The sequence below is a fragment of the Micrasema longulum genome, unplaced genomic scaffold (genome assembly GCF_059751315.1).
Source record: "Micrasema longulum isolate JH-2025_06_02 unplaced genomic scaffold, ASM5975131v1 h1tg000264l, whole genome shotgun sequence".
NCBI lineage: Eukaryota > Metazoa > Arthropoda > Insecta > Trichoptera > Brachycentridae > Micrasema > Micrasema longulum.
The window spans coordinates 807-26934 of record NW_028277468.1 but is presented as its reverse complement, the minus strand read 5'-3'; the positions used below and the strand labels follow the sequence as shown (position 1 = coordinate 26934).

At 32.6% G+C, this 26128-nt stretch overlaps 1 protein-coding gene across 1 annotated transcript in view; it reads left to right on the top strand.

The window, feature by feature from the left end:
- The window catches only part of LOC148283057 (guanylate cyclase 32E), a gene marked incomplete at its 3' end in the record, with an annotated part of 223567 nt that extends 197990 nt beyond the window's left edge, over positions 1-25577 (top strand). The window contains exons 13-16 of the mRNA XM_088224128.1: positions 4289-4468; positions 14981-15085; positions 15585-15656; positions 25406-25577. Coding sequence (XP_088080254.1) covers positions 4289-4468; positions 14981-15085; positions 15585-15656; positions 25406-25577 — 529 coding nt within the window. The remainder of the gene's footprint in view (positions 1-4288; positions 4469-14980; positions 15086-15584; positions 15657-25405) is intronic.
- Between the last annotated feature and the right edge of the window lie 551 nt (positions 25578-26128).

Sequence of the window (26128 nt, the reverse complement as noted above, 5' to 3'; positions counted from 1 at the left end):
CATTTTTAAAATACATAGAACATAATTGATCTTTAAATTAAAATTACAACAATTGGAATTAATTTAAAAATCGCAATAATAATATGCATTATTAAGAAAAACACCCAAAACCTTGATAATACATATTTTACAACAGAAATATATATTGAAAACATATTTGACATATTCATAATATATATTTAAGTTCTTCTACTTGCTCGAGACATTCGTTGTTTACATTTATTATGCAGTCAGTATTTGTGTATCTGGGAAGCATGTTTTCAAGAGATGGAAGAGTAGAAAAAGATGTTGAAAGAAGAGTGAATGCGGGCAACAAAATGAACGGAGCACTAAGCACAGTAATTTCTAATAAAAATATGTCAATCGAAGCTAAACTGGCAGTGCACAACGGAGTTTTAGTCCCAACACTTATGTATGGAAGTGAAATATGGAACTGGCAGAGGAAGGATGAAAGCCGAGTGAACGCGGTTGAAATGCGATCTCTTAGACAAAGTGTGGAAAATCAATGTATGACAGGGTTACGAATGATGAAATCAGGCGAGAGTGTAAATCTGAGACAAGTATAATTGATAAGATTAAGAAAGGGTCTCTGAGATGGTTTGGTCACGTAGAACGAATGGAAGACGAGAGAATGGTAAAACAAGTATATATGGCGAAAATGAACGGCAACGTTGGACGAAGACGACCAAGGAAGACGTGGCATGATCAGATAAACCAAAATCTTAAGTCTGGTCATGTCAAAAGCAGACAGAACCGAAGGGCATGTATGACAAGATGTATGAATGTGGAAGAGGCTAGGATTGTATGCCAGGATAGACGTGTGTGGCGGTCCATTCGGTAGTAGTAGTAGTAGTAGTAGCATTTAAGTTAATTCCATTTATTAATTTATGACAAATTTTACGCGAAAAAATCCCTTTGTGTGCCGAGCGTCAAAACGTATTTTTTACCATGCGACGGGTCAATGTACGAAAAGGGGGTAAGGTTAAGGCCACTTGGTCCTTTCCGGTCCCTTTTTCCGCATCTCCGTCCCCTACGCTTCACCCCCTTAACCTCATTTCCCCCCCCCCTGTTCTACTGTATCGCGTGAAAGTAAAATTCCAGCGCACTGTAAAGGAAAAAGGTTTATTAAAACATTCAAACCGTTCAAATATACTTACGTTTTGTTTAAATTTATTTCTAATGGAAACTTTAGCAACTGTTCAGAATGCTTACGTAAATCCTTACATATTTTGAATTCCTTTGAAGATTATTCCTATTTTTGCTTTCGTTTTACGCAGAAAAGCGGTACATTAAATGATATTAAAATTTTATCTTAGAAAATTCCAGCTAATTTCTTTTGAACATAATACTGTGTTATATTTTGGTAAAGTTTTATTTTGTTTGAGCATTTTTATGTTTATTTAAAAATATGCCAACTTCTGTGAAAAAAGTCTACAAATTTTAAGAGTATCGATTAGATATAACGAAAATAAAAATATCATGTAAAATAAAAATAAATAAATCAATAAATAAATTTAAAGTAAATCCAAAGAAATTTTTTGAACACGTGTAAAAACTACATTAAATTTTAATTAGTATGAATGTATTATAGTTTTATGTTTTTCTTTATGTAACCAATGTTTTTTTTTCTCATGTACTTGTATTTAAAATTATATAAACTCTTATAAATGAACAACTATAACAGTGGAAGTCACTCTCCAAGCACAAGCGTTAGTCTAATTTTTTGGAGAGTTACAGTGATAACATTTACTCGATGCATAAAGTAGATCTGTGTAGAATTTTTTAAAAACATGTACTTTTTATGAAATTTTATTGATAAAAAATAAAAATGATTAAGTGGTAATATTAAAATTTTGTTTTGCAATTAATATTGATATTTAGGCTTTCGAAGTGTAATAAATAAGACGCTTGCCTTACGCATGTTCTTATGATTTACCCAAATATTTAATTTTGAGGGCCATTTTCAACGAGTTGTAAATAGCGCATTATTAGAAAATGGAATCGAGTTGGGGTAGAGTGGGATTCGAACCACGGACCTTTGGCCCGTGAGTCTGAGACACTAGCCACAGGACCACAACCCGATTTATGTTAGTGTAGAGAGCGCCCTGACGAAGAGACGGGCACGTCTCGAAACCGATAGACATAAAAAGTAGGTAGGTGGTCTTATACTTACATTTACTAACATTAATCAACATATTAAAAAGTAAAATAATGTATTTTTATCGAATGAAAAAACCTATCTTCTTTGATTACAAAATAGAAAATATTGATTTAGATGTAGTCTAGTCTATTAAGGACCTCGGAGTTATTATGGACTGTAATCTTACTTTTAATAAACATATTGATACTATGATTAACAAGTCACTAAAACTTTTGGGTTTTGTTAGCAGGACATCTAGTGATTTTACTAATATGTTCACGGACAAAACATTATATTGCTCACTTGTTCGTCCTTTTTTAGAATATGCATCCGTGATCTGGTCTCCCTTCTATGTAGGCCGGATAAATCATATCGAATCGGTGCAACATCGCTTGCTAAGAAAAATAGCATGGATGATTGGCCTCGAGAGGGGAGACTACACTTACGGAGTAAATGTTAAAAATCTACAAAAGTCTACAAAAACTTAGAAATAACATTGATTCCATATTTATGTTTAATTTGCTGAATGGCTTAATTGATGTACCATCGTTACTGGAACAGGTGGCATTCAATGTTCCGATCCGCCGGTTGCGAAATAATAATGTGCTGTTCCTCAATCAACACAGCACAAACTATGGCTTGCATGCACCAATGTCCCGATTGTGTCGTATTGTAAACTCGAAAAAACATCCGGACTTTTTTGGTCTTTATAGAGTTAAAAATTCACTAAGATAGTCCGGATCTTGTCTTGAGGTAGTAATTTTTTTTTGTCCTAGCTTTAATTTTATTTAGTTTTATTTTATTTGATTAGTCCCTGGATTTGTTCTAAGAAATTGTATTTACCATCGTTAGAATGGACTGCATAAGTCCGTCAAATGAATAAATATTTATGAATGGCTTTTGAACATTTGCAAGAGATTTTCCTTGTCGTTCACGGATGTCGTTTTTTCGAATTATGGTTTTTATTAGTTTTTAGCCGCCAACATATGTCACATTGTGAGGGCTCTCCCGCACGTGACTTGGCTAAGTAACTTGGGTCGCAAGATTGAGAAATTTAGTATCCTAGCATGTGCTAACTGTTCCTTTAGTCACTTTCTTAGGATCAATTATTGTGGAAAAATCACCGCGCGGAACTACGTGATTCTTTCACGAGATTCTCCCCCAGTAAAAGGCTTAAGTTGTGGTTTAGTTTTCCATAAAAGGTTTGGGGTAATTTAGTGGATTTAGCTGAAGGAATTGATACGGGTTTTTCTAGTTTCTATTAACGTCGACTTTCCCAACGTTGAATAGAAAAAGTTTTTCTATACTGAAACAGATCTTCTTAATCAAAATTCGGATTAAAGAGGATTTTATAAAACGTCTCTTTATTTAAATTTATCTGTATTCACCGGTGCATAGGGAAATCTTTTGGAATACCAATCGTAACGCGTAAGCTTGGGTATAAAATTCAAAATGTTGAGCTATTTTATTGTACTTGCCGAAGATACCACAGTAACGGATATATTTTTTATTTTTTTTAAAAGGCATTGTGTTTAATGATTATGATAAAATTATAAATAAACTTATCGATGAAACTTCTTGGTTTAGTTTTCCTTTTTTTATTTTGACCAACGAGCGCTTTTGCCGAAGTAGGCATCTTCAAGGTGGTTTCATAATCAAATTAATTAATAAATATTATGATTTTTTTAGTTGATATCTTTCATTTATTTGTGTATGAAATATCATTTTACGTCGTATCCGATAGTTTACAATCTAAGAACTCAAAGGATATAGAGGTCCATTACATAATAGAAATAAAATAAATGTAGAAGTTTCTTGTAAAAACACATGTTTAACTTAAAGTTTTGACATATTCAAAACTATCGATAACATAAGGAAATGCAGATTATGAATGTACAACTAGAAATTAAATTTTTTGAAATAGCAAATTTTGTGGCTTTTTAAAAAAATCAAACGATCTTATCGTAGATTAGAGATTAAATTATTAAAAATTCCCCAGTAATTAATTTGAGCAGCCATATTCTCTAAATAAGTTTATTATTAATGGTTCTTAAATAATACTGTACCGAAATACTTCCTTGGCGTACTCCGTTGAAAACATTTACGAAATCCGACATTCTAATTTTGTTTTAATTTTTTTATTTGCAGGCTATTCAACCCCTCATTCGAACTAGTCAGGTCTCTCTTAGTTCCAATCCTGATGCTGACTTCAGATACTCTTCCATCTTCACTGAAGTTGGAATATATAAAGGAAGGGTTCTTGCCCTCAAGAGAGTCAGGAAGAAGTCAATCGACATCACAAGAGAGATGAAGAAACAACTCAAAATCGTAAGTTATTATTGTAAATTGAATATAATTTTATTTATTTTTATTATTGTTCTAGAAATGCCGTAATAACACAAATTTAGTATTACAGTGTGCTACAAGTAGAATTGAAAATAAGAGTTTGCAAAACATTACATTATTCTTTCAACTCGATCTACACTCTCGACATGTCCATCTTCAAGTATTTGTTGGATTGGCTCGCGCTTTATCTTTCTCGGTCGTCCTCATTTTTTGCATCCATCAACATTCGTATCGTAGATCCTTTTAGTCGTTCTTTTGCTGTCGTTTCGCTCTTCATATCCAAACCAACGCAGCACCCGTTGCTTGATTTTGTCGATAATGCTTGTCTCAGCTTTACATAGTGCAGGGATCTAGACATTTGTGCACTTATCATGCATCGTTATACTACACATTCGCCAAGAAATCGCATTTCGATAGCACTTATCTTTCATCATAATTTTTCCAATTATATACTTTGCTCCCATACATTAGGTTTGGCACTAGAACTCCATTGCGAACCACTAGTTTTGTCTCCTACCACAAATATTTGCTTGCCAAGGTAGATTTCAGTGCACTCGGCACTCACCCTTCTTTCTATATCTCTCTCAGTTGTTACACCCCTACGCATTTCCCGGATGCATGAATTTTTTCACCTGATTTAAAAAATCTCCGCTCACACTAATTGCACCGAAATTATATTTGACAAAAAAGCATGTACATATGTATGTACGAGTACATAGAAAATAAGAAAAAATATCAGCATTCATAAGTCCAAAATTCTAGTGAAATGTTTGTGTTCCTATCCGCATATTTATTTATTTTGTTTGTTTATAGACTTATTAAGTCTTTTAAACAATGGCACATACGTTTCTTTATAATTTATACGAGTACAGGTACAATAGAAATAAAATGCAACTTAAGATAATTAAAGCGGCAAATTTATCACGGTATGATTTATTAAAATATTTATTTGCCCTTAAAGGAAAAGTGCCAATATTTTACTATATTTTTTAATGCAAAATCAAATGGTTCATGTGAGTATACCTTATAATAATAATTATAGAAAACTTATACAGCGCCATTTTCGTAATATAATACCTCAAGGGTGCTTTACAAAGTGATTATATAAAGATATAAATTTAATTTTAACTTTTTAATTTAAGAAAAATAATGTACTTTTTCATACTACTTTTCCACCACATACTAAGAATTTATTCAAATGATTTAGAGAACAAGTGGGTTTTAAGTTTCTTCCGAAACATCACTTCACTTTCACAGTTTCGGACCTCTGATGGGAGAGCATTCCATGCCGTAGAGCCTGCGACCGCAAATGCGCGTTCGCTAAATTTAGTGCGCTGTTTGCGTAGATATATAATAACGTTTCCTTTCGACGTAGATGTAGCTGATCTAAGCGTAAGACGTCTGTCAGCTAGCTCATCTGGAATGCAGAGTTCCCTTAGATATTCTGGAGCAAAGTTGTGCAGTGACTTATACATAAGCCAACAGAGTTTGATTCCACCCTCTGTGGAAAACGTAGCCAGTGCAATTCTCGAAGTACTGGAGTGATATGACTGAATTTAGAGATTTCAATAATAAGTCTCGCTGCGGCATTTAATACAGCCTGTAGGCGAGTCATTTTATTCATCGGTAGACCTACGTAGATACCATTACAATAATCGACTCTAGACACTACAAACGCATTTATTAATTGACGGGCGGCATCAACTGGCAAATTTTTGCGTATGCATTTAATCTGTCTCAGCTGGTAAAAGCATGAACTTATCGTTCTACTAATTTGAGCGTCAAGAGAAAGGTCAGAATTAAGGATGACTCCTAGTAGTTTAACGGTGGGTAAAGCGGTACTCCTCACATCGGGTAGTGCCGTATCCTGAATCAAATTCTGTCGTCTGGCTGAAGCCATCTATAATTGTTCCATTTTAGATGGATTAAGTGTTAGTCTATTTTCAGCCATCCAGTTTCTTATTTTCTCAATGCATCCATTAATCAAATCAACAAGCACATTTCTCTCGCTCGGTTTACAATACAAATAAATCTGCGTATCATCTGCATAGCAGTGAGACCACAATCCACATTCTTTGATAATATTCTCTATATCTTTGGTGTACAGGAGATAGAGGAGTGGTCCGAGTACTGATCCTTGGGGTACTTCAGTAGACACCTTAAAGTTAGATGAGCTATTAACGTTGAACACAACTGCATATTCTCTTTCATTAAGATATGAACTGAACCACATATGTGCCTGATCACGGATACCATAAGTTTTTTCCAGACGTTCAAGCAAAATGTTATGGTCTACAGTATCAAATGCAGCACTCATGTCCAAAAGAGCCAACAACACCAGATTACCAGAGTCTACCGCCGTTGTAATGTCAGACAGCACTCTTATCACTCCTGTCTCCGTAGAATGAAAACGTCGGTATGCCGATTGCCTTACCGAAAATAATAAATTCTGCTCGATATAATTAACGAGCCTATGAGAAATTATTTTTTCTAATATTTTTGATACGATGGGATTTGAATAGGGCGAAAATTGGAAAGATCTTCCACGTCTACTTGTGAACTTTTTAAAAGTGGAGTTACATTCGCTTTCTTTATGGCTTTTGGAACAATGCTGGGCTCCATGGAAGTATTAAATAAGTCTGTTAAAAATGGAGCTAATGCGTTAATGCATTTTTTCAAAAGTCATGTTGGAATCGGATCTAGTATACATTGTTTGTTGGATAATGCCGCAACAATCCTTTTTACCTCATTTATAGATGTTGGTTCAAATTTACTTAATTTTTGGGAGGCTTTTTTTCCTGAACTAGATTAAGTTGTAGAAAATAATTGTTTGTTTCTGCCTATATTTGAACATTCTTTTGTTTCATTCATCTTTAACTGCACAAACATCAACAGATGAAAGAATTGAAAGAACAGAAATATAATATAGTAGTTCATGTTACACAGTGTGTAAAGTGGCCGCTTAAACCAGCCAATGACAAATGATTAGCCCTGATGATGCCTAGACTTTTTTATTCCCTTCTCTTAAATGTTCTTCATCGCTGTCGCAATATTTATTTATTTCATTTTATTTTATTTGAGATTTTTAAAGCTATTACATAAACAAAATAAGTAGAAAAATCTTAACAATGCTAAAGCCAATTTAAAGAATCCACTGTAAATATAATGACACATAATATATAAGAAAAGAAGTTTAGTAATTGTATTTGTGTGACGTTTGTATTCATGTGTATGTGAATGTGTGTATGCGTGAATGAATGAGGGAGAGGGTGCGTGTGTGTGGGTGCGTAAGAAAAAAAAATAATTGTTTAAAACTTGTAAATTGTATTAAAAATGGTACAATAAAGAGCTGAGTAAAAAGTAAGAAACCTTTTTGTTAAAATTCAAATGACGAAATTATATAAATTGTATTTTTTTTTTTTTATTTGAGTATGTTAAATTTCAAAACCGTATTCTGAAAAAAATAAAAAAGCATTTTATTTTAAAATTTAATTGATACACATCGAATGAATAATGTGCGACAAGTCCTATACAATACGGTAGGTAACCACAAAATATGTTAATATTTTCCTAACTTACTACGTAATTCGTAATTAGTACTTAAATTACGCTCTAACAAAGCATTCTCTATTCCTGCGATTACGTTTAGAACACCAGTTCAGGGCCCCGATTACAATGGGAAGTTAACAGAGTTATATTCGATTGTCTTTAAAGAAAAACCGATAATTGTGTATGAAAATGAGTATATTTGCGTGATCATTTAAAGTATCCTCGTCGGTAATTTATAATTGAACATGTCAAGAAGAAAACATTGTATGCTGATTCTGCTTTTCATACGGAAAACTTAATTTTACTTTGAAGATAAAATTTAAGATAAATGATAACTTCCCATTGCAATCGGGGCCCAGGTACTGTGAAAAATTTCAACCCTTACGGTTGATTGAATTGATTTAATATTAAAATTATACGTAATGAATCCAAGATAATTGTTTTTAACTAGGTACGCATTTCCGTGTAGCGAGTCTCAAAAATAGTTGTCTAATTCAATTTAAGCACCACGGGGTTATAACATTTACTCGTTTAACAAAAAGACCCAAAAAGTTTAAATTACTTTGTTTATTACCACTATAAATCTCAATTTTGCACACTTGGGAATAAAGAAAGGGAAAATGGCTCCAACTTCTGGCGTTTGCTGCGTATTAAATATAATAATAATACACTTTAAAGAATAACGTTAACGTATTATGCCCAATGAGGACAAAACTCGTTAAAGTTTTCATTTAATAATATAATTTTACAAGAGAATTGAGCATTTTTTTTACCATGAATTTAATGAAAATTGTAATTTAAGGTTGTAAAAGAAGCTTATTTCTGTAAAAATATTTTGGGTATGTGTAAATATTTCAAGACTTTAACTACAGATTGTTACCTACTGACGAATTTTTGATAGACATTTACTTACTGGGTCTATCTTTTCCACTTAATATTCAACACCTTCTTTCCTTGAACTGTCCTATGATCAAAAGTGTGATAGTCGAACATTTAAGGAAATACAAAAAAAATATCTAAGACACGAAGTATATATTCTGACAAACTAAATAATTTACGAAATGAAAATTATTTGAATTAAAATTAAATAAATTACTTATTATTATTTTATTGATCAGCCATGTTCTATAAGTTGTTTACATGTGATCCACTCGTTAAATGTTGTCAAATCTTTGGTTAATTTGCAACAATTTTGCAACCTTGCAACAAAAACATTGGTAAATTAAGACATGTATAACTCAAATTTGGGTGCTTTGCCGAAAAAATAAAAAGAAAAATATTTCAAGGCAAGGCTGAATTCTATTTATTCAAACACTTTGTATATATAACCAGTTTACATACATATGCATAAAATGCCTCTATGGATAACGCAAATGTTAACAATTATTCTTTTCTCACTTGAGTTTCTTATTTATTTATATATTTTTGTCACATTTGGTGTTTAAATCTTTTGCATAATTTATAAAAACTTAATTGGTCTTTTTATGTTAGAAAATCGTTTTTTTTTATTCTTTTCATATTTGACTGTATGTTTTCTGAACCAAATAAAATAAAATAAAATAAGGGCAGACATATTGCCTTAAGGCCATTTCTTCTTACGTACCCAAACCGTTCAGTTTGATAAAATCAGTGGTGTTTGAACATATTGCTGGTATATTTTAATATTTTCATTATAATTAACAAAATATTGATAAACATATCATTTTTTTAAGAAATAAAAATTGACTAAATATTTTAACTGTACTATGAAGAGAGAAGAGGGTCAATAAGGAGGAGAAAGGAAAAACTGAAATATTCAGGAAGTGACATTTCATACGTGATTTGAATGTAAATAAAGAAGGTGGCGTCTCTGGCATTAGTGGGTAGATTATTCCATAACCGAGCAGCTACTATTATGAAAAAGGAAGCAAAAAAATTAGAGCGGTAAATGAGTATTGAAAGGGTTCTCTCTTTACTGGAACGAAGAGTTAGCAGAGCTTTTTTAGATAAACATCAGAAGTGGGATAATTTAAAATATTGTGAAGAAGTGATATAATGATTCTACCAAGAAGGAAATAAATTTACTAACCTATTTTGGCATTCTTATTTTCAATTTCAACTTATACTTATTTAAATATTAAAACAGAGATGAAGAACATTTTAGAGAAGGTAATATAAAAGTCTAAGGTCAAGTCATTGGCTGGTTTAAGTGGCAACTTTACACACTGTGTAACATTCACCATTCTGCCCATATTTGAACATCTATATTCCTTCAATTCTTTCATCTGTTGATTTTTTCGAAATTAAAGAGCCGAAACCTTTATTAGCCGGCTATAACTCACTGAAATCAATTTATTGCAACAGAGAGGAAAAACATATTTGATAAAGAAATGCGGAGGTCTAAGAATTGAAAGAGCTTATGAGGTCATTGGCCAGTTAAAGTGATCACTTTACGCACTGTTAATGCGAATGTCACACAATCCGACAAGTGATCACGCAAACCGAGGTTCTTGAGTTGTTCAAGATTCAGGACAATTGAAAAATTTCCAATCCAAATTAAATTAGGAAAAAAAATCATTTATAATTGGAACACTTTGGTGAAAGATTTTTTGTCATTGGAAGAGTTTGAATAAGAGACCGTATCTCTTTTCCTGGGGAAAAAATAGGTGTTCTAGAATAAACCTTTTTAAAAATATGTTTTTGCAGCCAAAGCCATTTTACGTATAATGTACTGTTCATTTAGCTGCGTAAAATGTTCTCGTTGGTACTTTTATATAACATTCAGTGTATAGTTATTATAATTTATGTCCTTTCGCAACCTAAAATAAAGTTTAACCAAGTAGTACCTTGTGAGTTTAAGAGTATTTTGTTCAGATTTAGGGCTTCATTTCTTTGTTTCAATTTTAAGATACGCGGAATATTTTTTTGTATTTCAATAAGTATGTTGCAAAACGGAAAGAAACATTTTTAAAAAGGGAATATGGAAATCTAGGCATTTATAGGGCTTATGGCCTGTAATTAGCCTGATTAAGTGGCCAATTTACACACTGTAATATTTGCCATTCTGCCTATGTTTAAATGTTTTCCCTCTCTGATGCAACCAATTTAGGTCTTTACAATTACGTAGGGAAGAAAGTCAGCATGTATACAAACATTTAGCCATACTCAAAACATTGTCAATTTCAATTATTATTTTTTAATTAAAGATTTAAACTTTTGTCAGTAATTATTAGTATATAACCACTAACCGGCTTTTTAATATCAACCAAATACAAGTCGTACCATTTTACATTAATTGTTTTTATATAGATTCCCCGTTATTAAGTATGTAAATTACTTTTTTGCAATAAATTTATAAATAAATAAATAAAGAGGTAAAAATTACAAATAAATTAAAGAATATAAATATACTTGAATGGTCTGAAACATGAGAAAATAAAATAAATCAAAATAGTGGCTGCTCACAAATCCAACCAAAATAAGTAAAAAAAGTGTACTTTTTATGAAATTTATGAATAAAAAAAAAAATTAAAAATACGAAAACAAATAAAAAAATATAAAGTACCTATGTAAATTAAGACCTAAATCTTGTACATAAAATAAAATAGTTAAAGTTAAAACTTACTGTGATGCTTGTTTACAAGATTCTCGAACATGAAATGAACAGTAATCTAATGTAAATCTAAAAGGAAAAAAAATACTACGAATTATTTCGAAAGCAAACGCCGCACGTCATTGTGATTATTTGCAAATAAATCTATGTTTAATGAAAAAAAAAAAAGACGAATAGATATTAAATAAACATTTAAAAGAGGAGAATTGAAGGAATGGACACTCAATGGAAAGGATAGCTGATTTAATTGCAGCAGGGGTGATGTGGAGCAAGTCCAGCAGTTCGGCATAATTAGCAGTACTGTGGACACGTACCAGGGGAGAATGGCGGGTGAAGTTTGTCCTATATCACTTGGTGCATTTTTCAATTCAATTTAATTCAATGTATTTATTTAAATATAATATATACATTACGAACATAAATTCAATACGTACATATTATGAAAAAGAAAAAAATGCATGAAAGAGACTCATGTCAAAGTCAAAGGAGAATCTTTGGAAAATCCCTTCGGATACATGAAACAAATCAATATCCAAAGCGATGTTGTTCAGCATAGCGGTCTTGTATATCGGAATATGAAACAATCTATCTTGACGCTCTCTTAGGTAATTATCAGGAACATACAAACCAATGCTCATCATAATCTCAGAATTATCGATCACACCGCTCAACAATCGATAAAAATGTGTAGTCAAATACACAATCCTTCTAGTCTCTTAACTGTTGTAGCCAAGCATACCCTGGAGAAACTCGGTCGGGTAGAGCCAAGGATAATACCCGCACTCTCTCATGTAGAGATATTTTAGAAACTTCTTTTGGATTTTCTCTATCATAAGAGAGTACTTCAGTTCATGTGACCCCCAAATCATCGAGCCACTCTCGAGTCTACTTCGCACCAAGGAGTTGTAAAGAGTTCTCAGTATGCGGGTATTTTAGAAAACCCTGGCAGTACGCAGAACAAATCATAACATATTCAAGCATTACCACTGATTGTCTCTAGAGTAAGGTCAGCAATAATTATTGTCTTTCTGATCGAGAGCAATAGTTGATGCTATTAAGGGTTAAAGCCAGCATTTTTTCTTTAATTGCAAGTTTGTTTAGAGGTGGGTACTTTTTATCTCGTAATTCTTTTTAAAATTCGAAAGGGAAATAAACCCATTTTTATTTGACATTGAGCCCGGAGGAAAATTTGACTAGTAATACAGCAGTGAGAGCTCCATCTATCGGTTAGGATTTGAAATATTGAGATAGTTACAGCTCATGCGTCATATCATTTGACGTTTGAGATGACATTATGCGCATACGCTGTAAGGTGCAACGAAAACATTTCCGATAAAAAGGTTACCACTGTGAAAAATAAAATCTTTTTTTTTTTCATCAAACACGTATAGGCATTTCAGTAGAGCCGGCTTCGTAATACCGAGATAGATACAGATAGTATTTGTTTGTATTTTTTTTTTTTAATTAAGAGAGCTTTTACAATATAAATTTGTTCATATAATACATAATGCACAATAAGTTTATAAACAAAAATACGAAGCAGTTATACAAAGGTCAAAACGGTCAAATGTTGATAAAAACATGTTAAAAAGAAATAATGGAAGTGATTCAACAGTTTGTGATTTACTTGTTACAAAGTGTTATTTAATATCTGAAAAAATTAAGGGATTTAAAGTACATACACATATTTATATAAACAAATAAAGAAAGGTTATTTCGTCAATATAATAATTAAGTAGCAAGTGAGTGACTAATTTGAACATTGATTTTACTGGTAACATGTTACATTGTACTTGACATTTTTTTTTTTAAATTAAAGCAGGCGAAGTATTAAATATATCAAAAAGATGATTGAATGTATTGGCATTAAGGGGAAATCGAACTAACGGAGATAACTGAGCATAACATGTGCTGTTCCTTGATCAACACAGCCCAAACTATGGCTTGCATGCATCAATGTCCCGATTGTGTCGTATTGTAAACTCGAGATAAGATCTGGACTTTTTTTGTGTAAGTCGGTATAGATTTAAAAAATCACTAAGACAGACCGGATCTTGTCTTGGGGTAGTAATTTATTGTTTTTTGTCCTGGATTTAATTTTATTTAGTTGTATTTTATTTGATTAGTACCTGTATTTATTATAAGAAATTGTATTTACCATTGTTAGAATGGACTGCATAAGTTCGTCAATAAATAAGTAAATAATAATTACACAATGTTTGAGTATTTCAAATGCTTGCAGACTGGCTGGATTTCCTCCCTAGGGAGTTATTCATAATTAAATCTTATTGCAACAGAGAGGGAAAACACCTTTAAAAAGGGAATATGGAAGTCTAGGCATTTACTGACCTCTGCAAGCATTTGGACATACTCACACATTGTTGAATTAACTACCTGGTAAAAGAAGAAGTATGAAAATTGGAAAATTGTTTTCAGGCGTTACCTAGTAGGTGATTTGGTTTAGCCGGATGAATCTCACCCGTATAATAAAGGTTTCAGCTCATTTACTTCACAAAAATCAACAGATGGAAGAGTTGAGGAAATGTGGATGTTCAAACATGGGCAGAATGGTGAATGTTACACAGCGTTGAAAGTGGCCACTTAAATCAGCCAATGACAGGTCATAAGCCCTGTAAATGCCTAGACTTCCATATTTCCTTCTCAAAAGTGCATTCCTCTCTGTTGCAATAAGTTTAAATAATAATTAATTTGAAATAATTTTGTGTGGAAAGTACATCTAAAGCTAGGGTTTCCTAGGACAGCGGTGCCCGTATTTTAACGGCCGTAGTGAACGGTGATGCGGAGTACAGCCGTCGTAACGGTGACTAGAGTGTGGTTTTCTAGGAAAACGGTGTTATCAACACCATTTAACACCGTTTCCCTAGGAAACCACTGTCTAGTCGACGTTACGACGGCTGTCCACCGCATCACCGTTCACTACGGCCGTTAAGATGCGGGCACCGCTGTCCTAGGAAACCCTAGCTTAAGTCTGGGGGTCTTAAGGGGAATCGTAAAATTTATTTCATTTACCAAGCATGGACAATCTATAACATTATTCACAATATTATGTAGTGTGGCAACATTAGCTACTATGCCTCTAGTTGAAAGGGAGGATACTTGCAAATTTTCTAATAACAAATTATATGATATCTCAGAAAGAGGTAGACTTATCTTATAGTTAACATATCGTTGGAACTTTCTCTGGACTCTCTTTTATTAATATTATATGATAAAGTTATGTATGTCGTCGCGATATATACCGATGAAGATAGCGTTTGTATTCGCCCCCCTAGTCTTACTTCCTTTCTTAGAATTTCATCTCATTAACTATTTTTCTATGTTCATTTTCACAGATGCGCGATTTGCGTCACGACAATTTGAACGGATTTATTGGTGCATGCACTGAACCTCCTAACATCTGCATAGTCACGGAATATTGCACACGGGGAAGCTTAAAGGTAAATAATAAATCAAATCACATTTATTTTATTTTATTAACATAAACGGCAAATATGCCTGAATGTAATAATTCAATTTATCATAGGTATACCAAATTAATTCTTAGATTGTACAAGCTTACTTAAAGGTTGGTATGGAAGGAATTTTAGCCTGCTATTTGACGGTATTATTGCATCCAAAACATTTACGTATACATGTTTTTGACGGCACTATGATTTTTCCATGGTTTTAGTTTTTTTAAATTCCGCTTTTTTTTATGTGACGCCATTTTCCTTCACATTCTACCGAACCTTTTCACAGAATCTATTATATATTTATTTTTCAGAAATAAACAGTAAAAAATGATTAAATAACATAATAAAGAATAGGTTTAAAGACAGACTAGCGAAGTTTCTTAGCGAAGTTGAACAGAAAAAACATTTTTTTTAATCCTAACGGTTTAGAATATTTCTATGATATTTTTTAAAACTTTAAAAACATATTTATGATCTTTCACAGGACATTCTTGATAACGAAGATGTTAAACTCGACAGCATGTTTATCGCCTCACTTGTTGGTGATATAATAAGGGTGAGTCTACTTGCATTATTTTCTTTTTATTGTTATTATTTTACTTATAACATTTTCCATCAACTGTTTTGTTTAAAATACGTAGTTATACGTATTTGCGCCACATTTACTATATGATTATTTATTGCACATTTACTAGGTTGCTGCGTAAAATTTATTGCCACCTACTAGCCCTAGTTTGAATTTTGCAATTATACTGAAGTGTATTCGATTTTAGTCTCTCTGCCCCGATAACAAATGAACTGTCACCAAATAAACATGTTATTTTGATATTCTCAGCGCGATCGCTAATAAGTTATTTTAGCTATCAATAAGTAATTTCAATCCGCTGTGTAGTGTTATCGTATGAATCAATAATTAAGAACTTAAAGATCTATGCGACATCCCATCGGTGAAAGGTAATAAAGAACTTACACGAGAGGTAGTATTATACATGGTCAATATAGTGCAGGCTATTGGTAAAATAAACCAAAGTAGGGAAGAAAATGCCGAACACTCCTCTAGTGGAACGGAAGGCCTGTTGACTACTGCCAACAGGCCGGCTTCTCCTGAAGAGTTTTGAGTGGTTTCTTCTTCACATAAGCAAATGCTGAGAAGTTCCTGATTGGCCCACATTAGTATATCCCTCCTGATCCCAACAGTTTAGATAAATTTAAAGAAATTTAATTGCAGAAAAATCCACTTTTGAATTATAAACCTTGTATATTATAAGCAAGGTAAATAATAAAGCAACTCCTATATAAAAAAAATAAAAAATAATAATAATTAAGAACTGACAAGTACCAATCTGACGACAGGATCTGATAGAGCCTGCCGCGAGAGAAAAGTTCGATCATTAAGGTTGGAAGAATCCCAGTAAAAGGTAGGTAATTGCATTGATTTGTTTCGGGGTTCGGAGGCATAGTAAATTATGATAACGCACAGCAACGCCAAATCCGCGCACCAGTAAAACATGCTAAATTTGAGCTTCCATCTGCTTTGTACCGAGTGGTGCGATTAAGTAGTGTTGGAAAAATTTATGCAAAAAATGACACTATAATACATTCTATAATATTCTCTATGAACAGGCGTATAAATAATACAGTTCTGGGTTTGAAATAGAACCAGAACCCTGGATGAGTATTTGACTCTCGATGGATGCTTGGAGGTAAAAGTCCTGAATTTTGAAATCAACTGTTCGCCTACCATTCTTGAGGTCCTGATTTCGATTCCTGGCAGGGTATACGAGAAATAGTGAATTTAAAGTTTTTCTAAACTGTAATATTTCATTGCTCCTGGACTAGCACTTTTACCTGCATCTAACCAGGTGATGCAGTGCCCTATGAACCACTCGGTGCAAAAAAGGGATAATGATGTTAATGGTTTGTCCTGGTAAATTATTATAGAAAAATTGGCTGCATTAGTATTTTTTTATAGCTTTTGGAAAGTATATTTAATGGATTCGGTAGGAATTATTTTAAGACATTTTATACTTACCTTTAAGACTAATAAATTTTTTAGTTATTATATTACGTTCACCACAAAAACACCGTTTTAAGTTTTAATGTAGGTACAAAGCGTGACAGCTAAAAAACTTTCATCAAAACTTAAATCACCTAAATTTAACACTTTCAAATTTATTTTTACTTTACTTAAAGCGGTTTTATTTTATGAGCTCTGTCCTCTAAAGTTGTGAAATTGTGAAGCTTTACATTTTCCCACAAAGCTCCAATTACACGGCACAGTTCACAAATGACATTGGATAAGAACTTTTATTTTTCCTGATATAAAAAAATTATATTTAATGATTTTCTACATAATTAACTCCGTTATTATTTTTATGTAATATGTATCTTAATAGGAATATTTTTTTTTTTTTTTTTTTGTTTTTTAATTTATTTGTTTATTAATTTATATATACACCCAACGGGCATTTTAAGGACATATTTATGCATATAAAAATATTATAAAGGAAGAAAGACACAATGACTTGATGGAAGTGGAAGCGGGGGAGAGGGGTTTATAATTGAATTTGAATCAGTGATCGTTTGAAAGAAGACAACTTGTTATCAAAGAAATCAAGACTTGTATGTTTGTTGGCAGACCTAAGAATTCTGGGCATAGGGGAATGAAAACCATAACCAAACCATTTTAAGTTGCCATATTATACTCGTATTACATGCTAAGTTCATTATAAATTATTTTTTATTATTTTAAAAAGGGGGAAAAACCCTACCTAAAAGTAGTATCATGATCAAGTTAAAATTGAAATCAATAACAACGTCAGATTAAAAACACGCTCAAAGTAATTACCGGGAAAACTAAGTATCCCAAAAACAACGGATGCAAAGTTAGTGCCGCAAATATAAAAAATAATATTTTTTAATTATTCATCGTGAAGTGTAACCATGTAAATACCGATTCAATCAATAAAATTCCATTGAATCTCACCCACATCAACAAAGATTTTAAATCATTTCTTCTTCTTCTTCTTCTTCTTATGGTTCCTCTCCCCGAAGGAGGTTGGAAATCATTGTTGCAATTCTTACTTTATTGGCAGCTGCCCTAAACAAAGACTGGGTGCTGCGATGGAACCAGCCGCGCAAGTTCTTAAGCCAAGAGATGCGCCTTCTACCTGCACTGCGTCTTCTTTCAATGCTTCCCTGTAGAATGACTTGTAAAATTTTATATTTTTCGCCTCTCATCACATGCACAAAGTACTATTTTCAAAGTTTTCTTTTCTTTATGGTCTTCAGTACCTCTGTATCTTTTTTCATCCGTCGGAGAACATCATCGTTTCGGACTCTATCCACCCAGGAGATTTTTAATATCCTCCTGTAGCACCACATTTCAAAGGCTTCGATCTTGCTTGAAGTGTTTTGGGTGAGTGTCCACGTTACGACGCCGTAAAAAAGTACTGGGAAGACGTAACATCGAGCAATATTCGGAGGTCTAAATTAAAGTCTCTACTGCAAAGAAGGTCACGCATCCTAAATATTTATATTGATTAACTTACTCAATAACCTGCGCTCCAAGTTTTAAAGTCATTGAGGAATTTGGTGGCTTTTTCCGAATAACCATACATTTAGTCTTGGAAATATTCATCTCTAGCGCTTTATTCAAACTTGCCGTGTGATTTTTTTTTTAAATTTAAATCTTAAAGTAGGGCACACATATCATACATATTGTTATGTGTGTTCTAATAATAACATTACAAATATATTTTATTTATAAATTGTTTATCACATATGTCTTGACCATTATTTTAAATTTTGATATGTTTTTTTCTTCATAAATATTTTTTTCCATTTCGTAATACTTTTTAATTGCTTTAAATAAAATTGAATTTTGTGACTTTGCCTTTTTCCTAAATGGAAGTCTAATTTTGTTCTTTTCTCTAGTATTGTGATCGTGTTCATGCTGGTTCCGATCAATTTTTTTCCAAAATTCTGTTTTTTTATTAGAGTTTATAATTTTATGAACAAATATCATTGTATTGTAAAATATTCTTTGTTTATATGTTAATAATTTCATTTCATTTACCATCGACTTTACCCTCGTATATCTGTTTTTTTTCAAAATGATTCTAAAGGCTTTATTTTGTAATACAGTTAGTTTATCTATGTTTTCTTTGTTTGATAAAAATAAAATGCTACTACAGTAGTTAACGTGTGGTCCAATAATAGTTGCAGGCTCTCCATACTATCAGCTAGAAGGACAGTATCATCCGCGTATCGGATATTGTTTATAATTTGTCCATTTATGCTAATGCCGTTTGTTAGTTCATTTAGCGCATTTCTAAAAATGGCTTCATTTACTTCACAAAAATCAACAAATTTTAAAAAATATGAAAATTATCACTTAAACCAGCCAAAAACAGGTCATAATCCCGGTAAATGTTCCATATTCTCTTTTGAAAAATGTTTTCCCTCTCTGTTACAATAAACTTAAGTTTTCGTGGTTTCATGCGGAGTAAAATTCATTACTTGTTTACAAACATTTAGACATACTTTAAAATATTGTTATTCCTTTATATGACTAGTATAAAGTCAAGTCATTTTATTATTATTTTAAATTTCAAACAAGACAGTTTTAATGCTGTAAATAATAAAGTATTTACTGACAAATTATTCAAACGCCGTATCTAGTGTGAAATAGGGATGTGATCAATTGTTGAGAAAACCGAATGTATGATATTAATTTACTGTATTTTTAAAAAATATTTTGAGAAGGTTTGCCAAATATTTAGACAATCACTGGTATTCAACCCTCTGACAAGAAAACCCTTCAGACCTAAATTAATTTATGCGGATATAAAAAAGAATTTATTACATTTGTACTAAAGGAATGATTTGCAAACATTTTTGGTAATATTAACGTTTTTTACCTTTTATACTTTAGAAATTATTTATCGATCATTTGTTTATTTAAAATAGGTCTCTTACCTAGCTAAAAGACAACACAAGCCATGGCTATACAGATGAAACTTTGAAATTTATTGTAGATCGTTGAATGCTAAATGAACATGGACAAAATTTTCCATACAGTATGACGACATACACAGAACTATCAAAGCAAATAATATCGTCGCACAGATGAAAATAACTATCTCACTTACACATGTGCTGAAATATACCAACATGCTCAGAGAGGATGTGGTGCCTCAGAAGTAGATACCGCCAACCGTCAGGCATTTCATTTCATTTTCATTTCGTTTTTTGCACCACAACAGGCCAGGAGTCCTAATTACAGTGGTAAATTATATTACAGAACAACCAGGCTTGAGAAAAATCACATTTTTAATTTTTGTGTTCTCACCGGGAATCGAACCCGGAACCTTCCGTGCGTGAGTCAAGCCTCCTGACCACTACACCACGGAGGATAGCCTACGAAAGTGACAGTCGCAACGTTGGCAGCCCAGAGGATCAGAGATGTAGGTAGGACTATAAAAGTACCGACGCAGTGATCGCTCGCTCTTTTCTCGACCTCTGCTACCCGTCACCTACTACCAGGATCAACGATCGTCGTCTTCCGAAATTATTGTTCACTTAATTCAGTGTTCCATTCTTTCATTTAAATATTGAAAGTCTGTCCTGACCCTGATCAGCCTCTCTACAATAATGGACAGAGGATTGAGAAAGTTGACGGCTTTAAATACTCGGGAGTTCATATAACTGAGGATGGAAGCATGCATAAAGAGCTCGCAACCCGCCTAGGAATTACTGGAGTAACTTTTAACATAGTGCTCGTTGTCTAGAACTCGATCAAAACGAAATGCCGATTGTTCAACTCTTGCAAATGCCAGTACTCTTATATGGGTGGGAATCTTGGCACCTTACCATAGCTCAAAACACCAAACTTCTGAGTTTTGAGAGTAAGTGCTTGAGAAGAATATTAAGTATAAGATGGTTCGGTTTTATAACTAACATTAAAGTCCGAGAACGGACGCAGCAGCCTCCTATAACGAGCGTTTTGAGGATGCGGCGGTGGACCTGGCTCAAACACGTACTGCGCATGCCTCAGGAGAACCTAAACACAATTTGCCTCTTCTTTAAACCTGCGGGCTCACGCCGTCCTAGAAGGCCGTCGATGACGATCTTATAACGTTATTCAGTGGAACTAAGGGGCGCTGGATTGACGTGGAAAGAGGCGAAAATGCTAGCTGGCGATAGGGTCTCCTGGAGGCAAATGGTGATGTCTACATGCTCCACTTACGAGCGCATGTGAAAAAGAAGAAAGAAGATACAAAGATGCAGGAACAGGAACACTATCAGAAGCAAATTGTAAGATCAATGGGATGCAGCCTAACATTCACGACAATCTGGTTTTGTGATTGGATTTAATATTTCCTCACATAATATAAATCGATTTGTTATTTTTTCCTTACTACGTTAATCGATTATTCGCGTCAGCGACCGCGTCCGCGTCCCTACTATCGCGACGAAAAGCAAGCTCAGGCACCAAAAGTGATCTTGCCATTATGTCTCAAGTACGCCTTATTAAGTTAGTTTTCTCGTGATGTTCTGCAGTAAAATGAGACTCCAGTACATTCCACGAACAAAAAATGGCATTTGTTTTTCGGACGCTTCCCTTTCCTATACTTATTTTCTTACAGAATTTTTCAACAAAATAGTACAGTGACCGGGGTGACTTTAAACATCATCCTTTTTTTAATACAATTTTTGCACTTTTCGCTTTCTGCAAATTCTTAATACAATATTTTATTTACGAGGCAATTTAATTATTTTTTGTTTCGGAAACAAAAATCTTCTAAAAATTAAAAAAGTTCGTCTGACTACGAGGGAATAGATCTATTTCACCACCATTACCACCACATCAAAATAAATTATACGAATACAATTTAAAGCGTTTCAAGTTTTCTATTTCACTTATATTGATTTATTCACTTATTTTTCTTGAGTAAGTTTATATTTCATTCGTACATCGACAAATATTAAAACTTTTTTTCGTAACTTTTATTTTTTATTTTTTTTATTTCTTTATTTTTATTGTTAAAAATTATTTTTGTCATTTTACAATGGGTATAAATAAGAACATTATTTTCAAATTTTTGTAGACAAGGACTAGATTCAACTCCCTAGGGAGCTGTTAATATTAACATATTACAACAGAAATGAAGAACATTTTAGAGAAGGTAATATAGAAGTCTAGATGTGAATATTACTCAGTGTGTAGAGTGGCCACTTAAACCAGCCAATGACAAGTCACAAGCCCTGTAGATGCCTAGACTTCTATATTACCTTCTCTAAAATGTTCTTCATCTCTGTTGTAATATGTTAAGGTGTAAATAAGTTACAAATACAAGATACACTTTTATATAAACGTAAAAAAAAACTCTAAAAAGCATGGCCTGTGTGTGGGTATCGATTTTATTTTAAATATCAATAAAGGCTACTGGAAGAATACGAAAGATGTCAAAAACTAAAAAATAGGTGCTAGTATTAGAACATACTTTTTGAATCAATAAAACTGAAAAAATTCTGATGTAAATATATGCTATGCATATTAAAAATAAACTTATAATTAGAAATCAAACACTGATTTGAGTCTACTGAACAACTTGTTCAGTAGACTCAAATCAGTGTTTGATTTCTAATTATAAGTTTAAATATGGAGTTCTTCAAAATAAACACCAAATCAATCAATCAAAAATAAACTATTGAGATTTGTTTTTTTAATCCATAATTTCAACAAAAATCTAAGTTGGAAAAAAAACAAATAATTCATTTCTATCTTATTGTCTTTTTTAAATGCATTGAACAGTTTTGGAGCTATGAATAATAAATATCTATGGTGTGAAAAAATTCATTGTTCTTGTGGCATAAACGAGAAAAAATAATAAAAGTTTACGTGTGTACAAAGAAAAGTGAGACCGCCTTTCCTCCTAAATTATTTTGTTCTAATATATTTCTATCTCTAGTTCTATAGTTTTTTACATTGAATATACACGCTCCTTATCAGTAATACCCTTTAAAGTGCCTATATGATATACTACGAGGTGTGCCACAGACAATGTAAACAATGAATACAACTAAAAATTTTAGCAAAATTCAGGGGGGTGTATACCAACATAACAAAAATAAAAATTAACAATCGGACTCTCCAAACTTGCGAAATTTAAAAAATCCCTTTATTTTCTGAACAGATCTCGTATATCATTATCATCATATCCCTATCCGCAACTAATTGCGCATAAGGCATTGCATTAGTATACCAGATGCAGATTATTTTTGTCATAATATGTTAGATAAACGTAAGGTAAAAATAATATGTATTAAACATTTTAAAAGTCACTCTATTTTACGGTATCTAGTTATTTTACTATATCGAATGAAATAAAACTGGATTGTTGAATGCTCTGGCGAAGTATTCTTTCATCTCCGTAATGATATGAAGTCCTGGGGAACTCCTTGTTCTTCTGACTACTTGATCCTCAATAGCAATATCGTTTGTTCATGATATATAATGTACGAACTTATGTAGACTTTCTAATATTGACGTTAAGTTCCGATGACACATAGAAATGCTCTTCCAGCAGAAATGCGAAATTGTGAGAGAGATGTTTCGAAAAAAACTTAAAACCCACTTGTTCTCTAAAACATTTGAATAAATCCGTAGCACCTGATGACAAAGTAAATTATTTTGCTTGAATTACATATTTTTAGTTAAAATTTAATTTAAGTATTATTTATGTAATCATTTTGTAAAGCGCTCTTCAGATAATATATTACGAAAATGGCGTTATGTAAGTTATCCATTATAGTCATAATAATAATATAAATTCTCCAAAAATTTTACATGCTTTATTTTTAGACACATTATATTTATATTTTAAAAACATCAACTCTTCCATCTGTTGACTTTTGTGAAGTAAAAAAATCTCTCGAAAAAAATTCCCTGTGTTGCAACAAATTTGGAAAAATAAATTACTTTGGACGACGTCACTAGTTCTCCGAAATCAATAATAGAGTTTTGGGGAGAGAATTGGAAAAACCAACTCACCAATCAGGAAAACTTATCGAAGAAAACTTGTGATGTCACTGGCAGAGTAATTACAAAACCCAAAAATATCATAGCACTGATAATAAAAAAAATAAAAAATTGTACATAAAATTGTTTTTTTTACCTAATTCAATAGTTCGTTAAGAAATAAATAATGTAAAAACCACTGAACTTCCTTATTAAATACATTGTATTATTATTGTTATCATATTAATATTTTATCCTAGTTTTCCTAAATTCGAATTTAAAAACTTACAGGTTTTTATTAAGTCACTACACTATACTGTGAGAAAATGGTATATGGAACTCTAGGCATTTACAGGGCGTATGAACAGAGCGTGTAGGAATAAGGTTGTTCAGGGTTGTGAAGCTCCTACCCCAGATGAAGATTGACAGAAGACACGAGGTTGATGTTTAATTTGTATTTTTACGTGGCGAATATTTAAATGGAATCTTTATGGACCACGAGAGCATTAGTGATGATGAGTTGAACTCACTGCACTTGGACTACATTCTGAAACTAAGTTCTACATTGAGCTGACTGGTTTGGGCTCTTTGGGCTGACTTGCTTGGGCTGACTGAGCATTACCACGCCCTGGGGTCTCTTTATGGGCCACATTCCTTTGTTTTTCATATCTTTATGGCGTAAATATACTGCAAAACGTTGTTTTTATGTGGACGGACGTTTTATGTGCAATGCTGTTAGTCTTGCCGAATATCAAATATTGTATTCAATATAAAATGACGACTTGCTTCATCGGTCGTTGCTCTTTATTTCAGGTTAAATTATTGCACGTGTCTATGTTATCGTTCAATGGATTATAAACTTTACACCTGTCGTGGCTGGTTTAACTAGCCACTTCAAACACTGTGTGTTACCATTTTGCCTATGTTTGAACATCGATAATTGTTCATCCCTTTTATCTCTTGATTTTTGGGAAGTTAAAGAGCTGAAATCTTTATTGTTGTGATCGAATCATTTTACGTATTAGGCAACGCCTGAATACAATTTTCTAATTATTGAACTTCTTCTTGGACCAGGTTACAAAAAATATATTCCAATTTGTCCTAATATAAAAACAAATTCAAAATATTGTTAATCAAACGAACTGGTCCAAGAAGAAGATTTTTATCGTTGTAAAATAATTTAGATCGATTAATTTGTTAAGTGGTCACTTAAACCAGTCAATTACATTTCATAAGCCGCCCTGTAAAAGCTCACAGATCAAATTTATTTGGTTTTCCAGGGTATGAATTACCTTCACGAATCTCCCCTCCGTTGTCACGGATCTTTGCAGTCCTCGAACTGCCTCGTGGACTCCAGGTGGGTGGTGAAACTATCGGATTTCGGACTCGAAAGCTTCAGGAAAGGAGAAGAATCACCGATTGAGCCTGCCCTGGAGACAGCCAGACTGGAAGGTAAGGAATATTTGATAACGAGGTAGATATAAACAGGAGAAATCTTTTTGAAAATGGAATATGGAAGTCTTTGTTTGTTTATTTTATTATTCATGAAAAAAAAATCCAATGGATGCATTTATACTCTTCTCTTTTTATATTAGGTTTATCATTTTTATCTGCGAAATCTTTTGATAGGCGAATTTTTTTTAATTGTTATTTTCACCTTGAAAACGATCATGTATATTTATTGTTTTTTTTTTAAACTCTTTACATAAAAAAAACCGGTCAAACAAATTTGAACCGTCAGGAAATTGCAATGTAAAAAGTTGTTGTTTTTCTAAAACGAAATAGGTATTTACAAAAATAAATTAAAAACACTCATCTTAATCTTACCGCAAAAATATTTTTAAATAAAAGAACTTACTAGCTATCATAATTTTAATATAAAAAAAAGAAAGATGTAGTAGTTTAAGACAACCAAACGAGTGACAACACAATGAAAAACTGATCACTCATCCACAGTAGTATTTTTTTAACTCGTACTTCAAATTGGCTGAAACTACTAAACA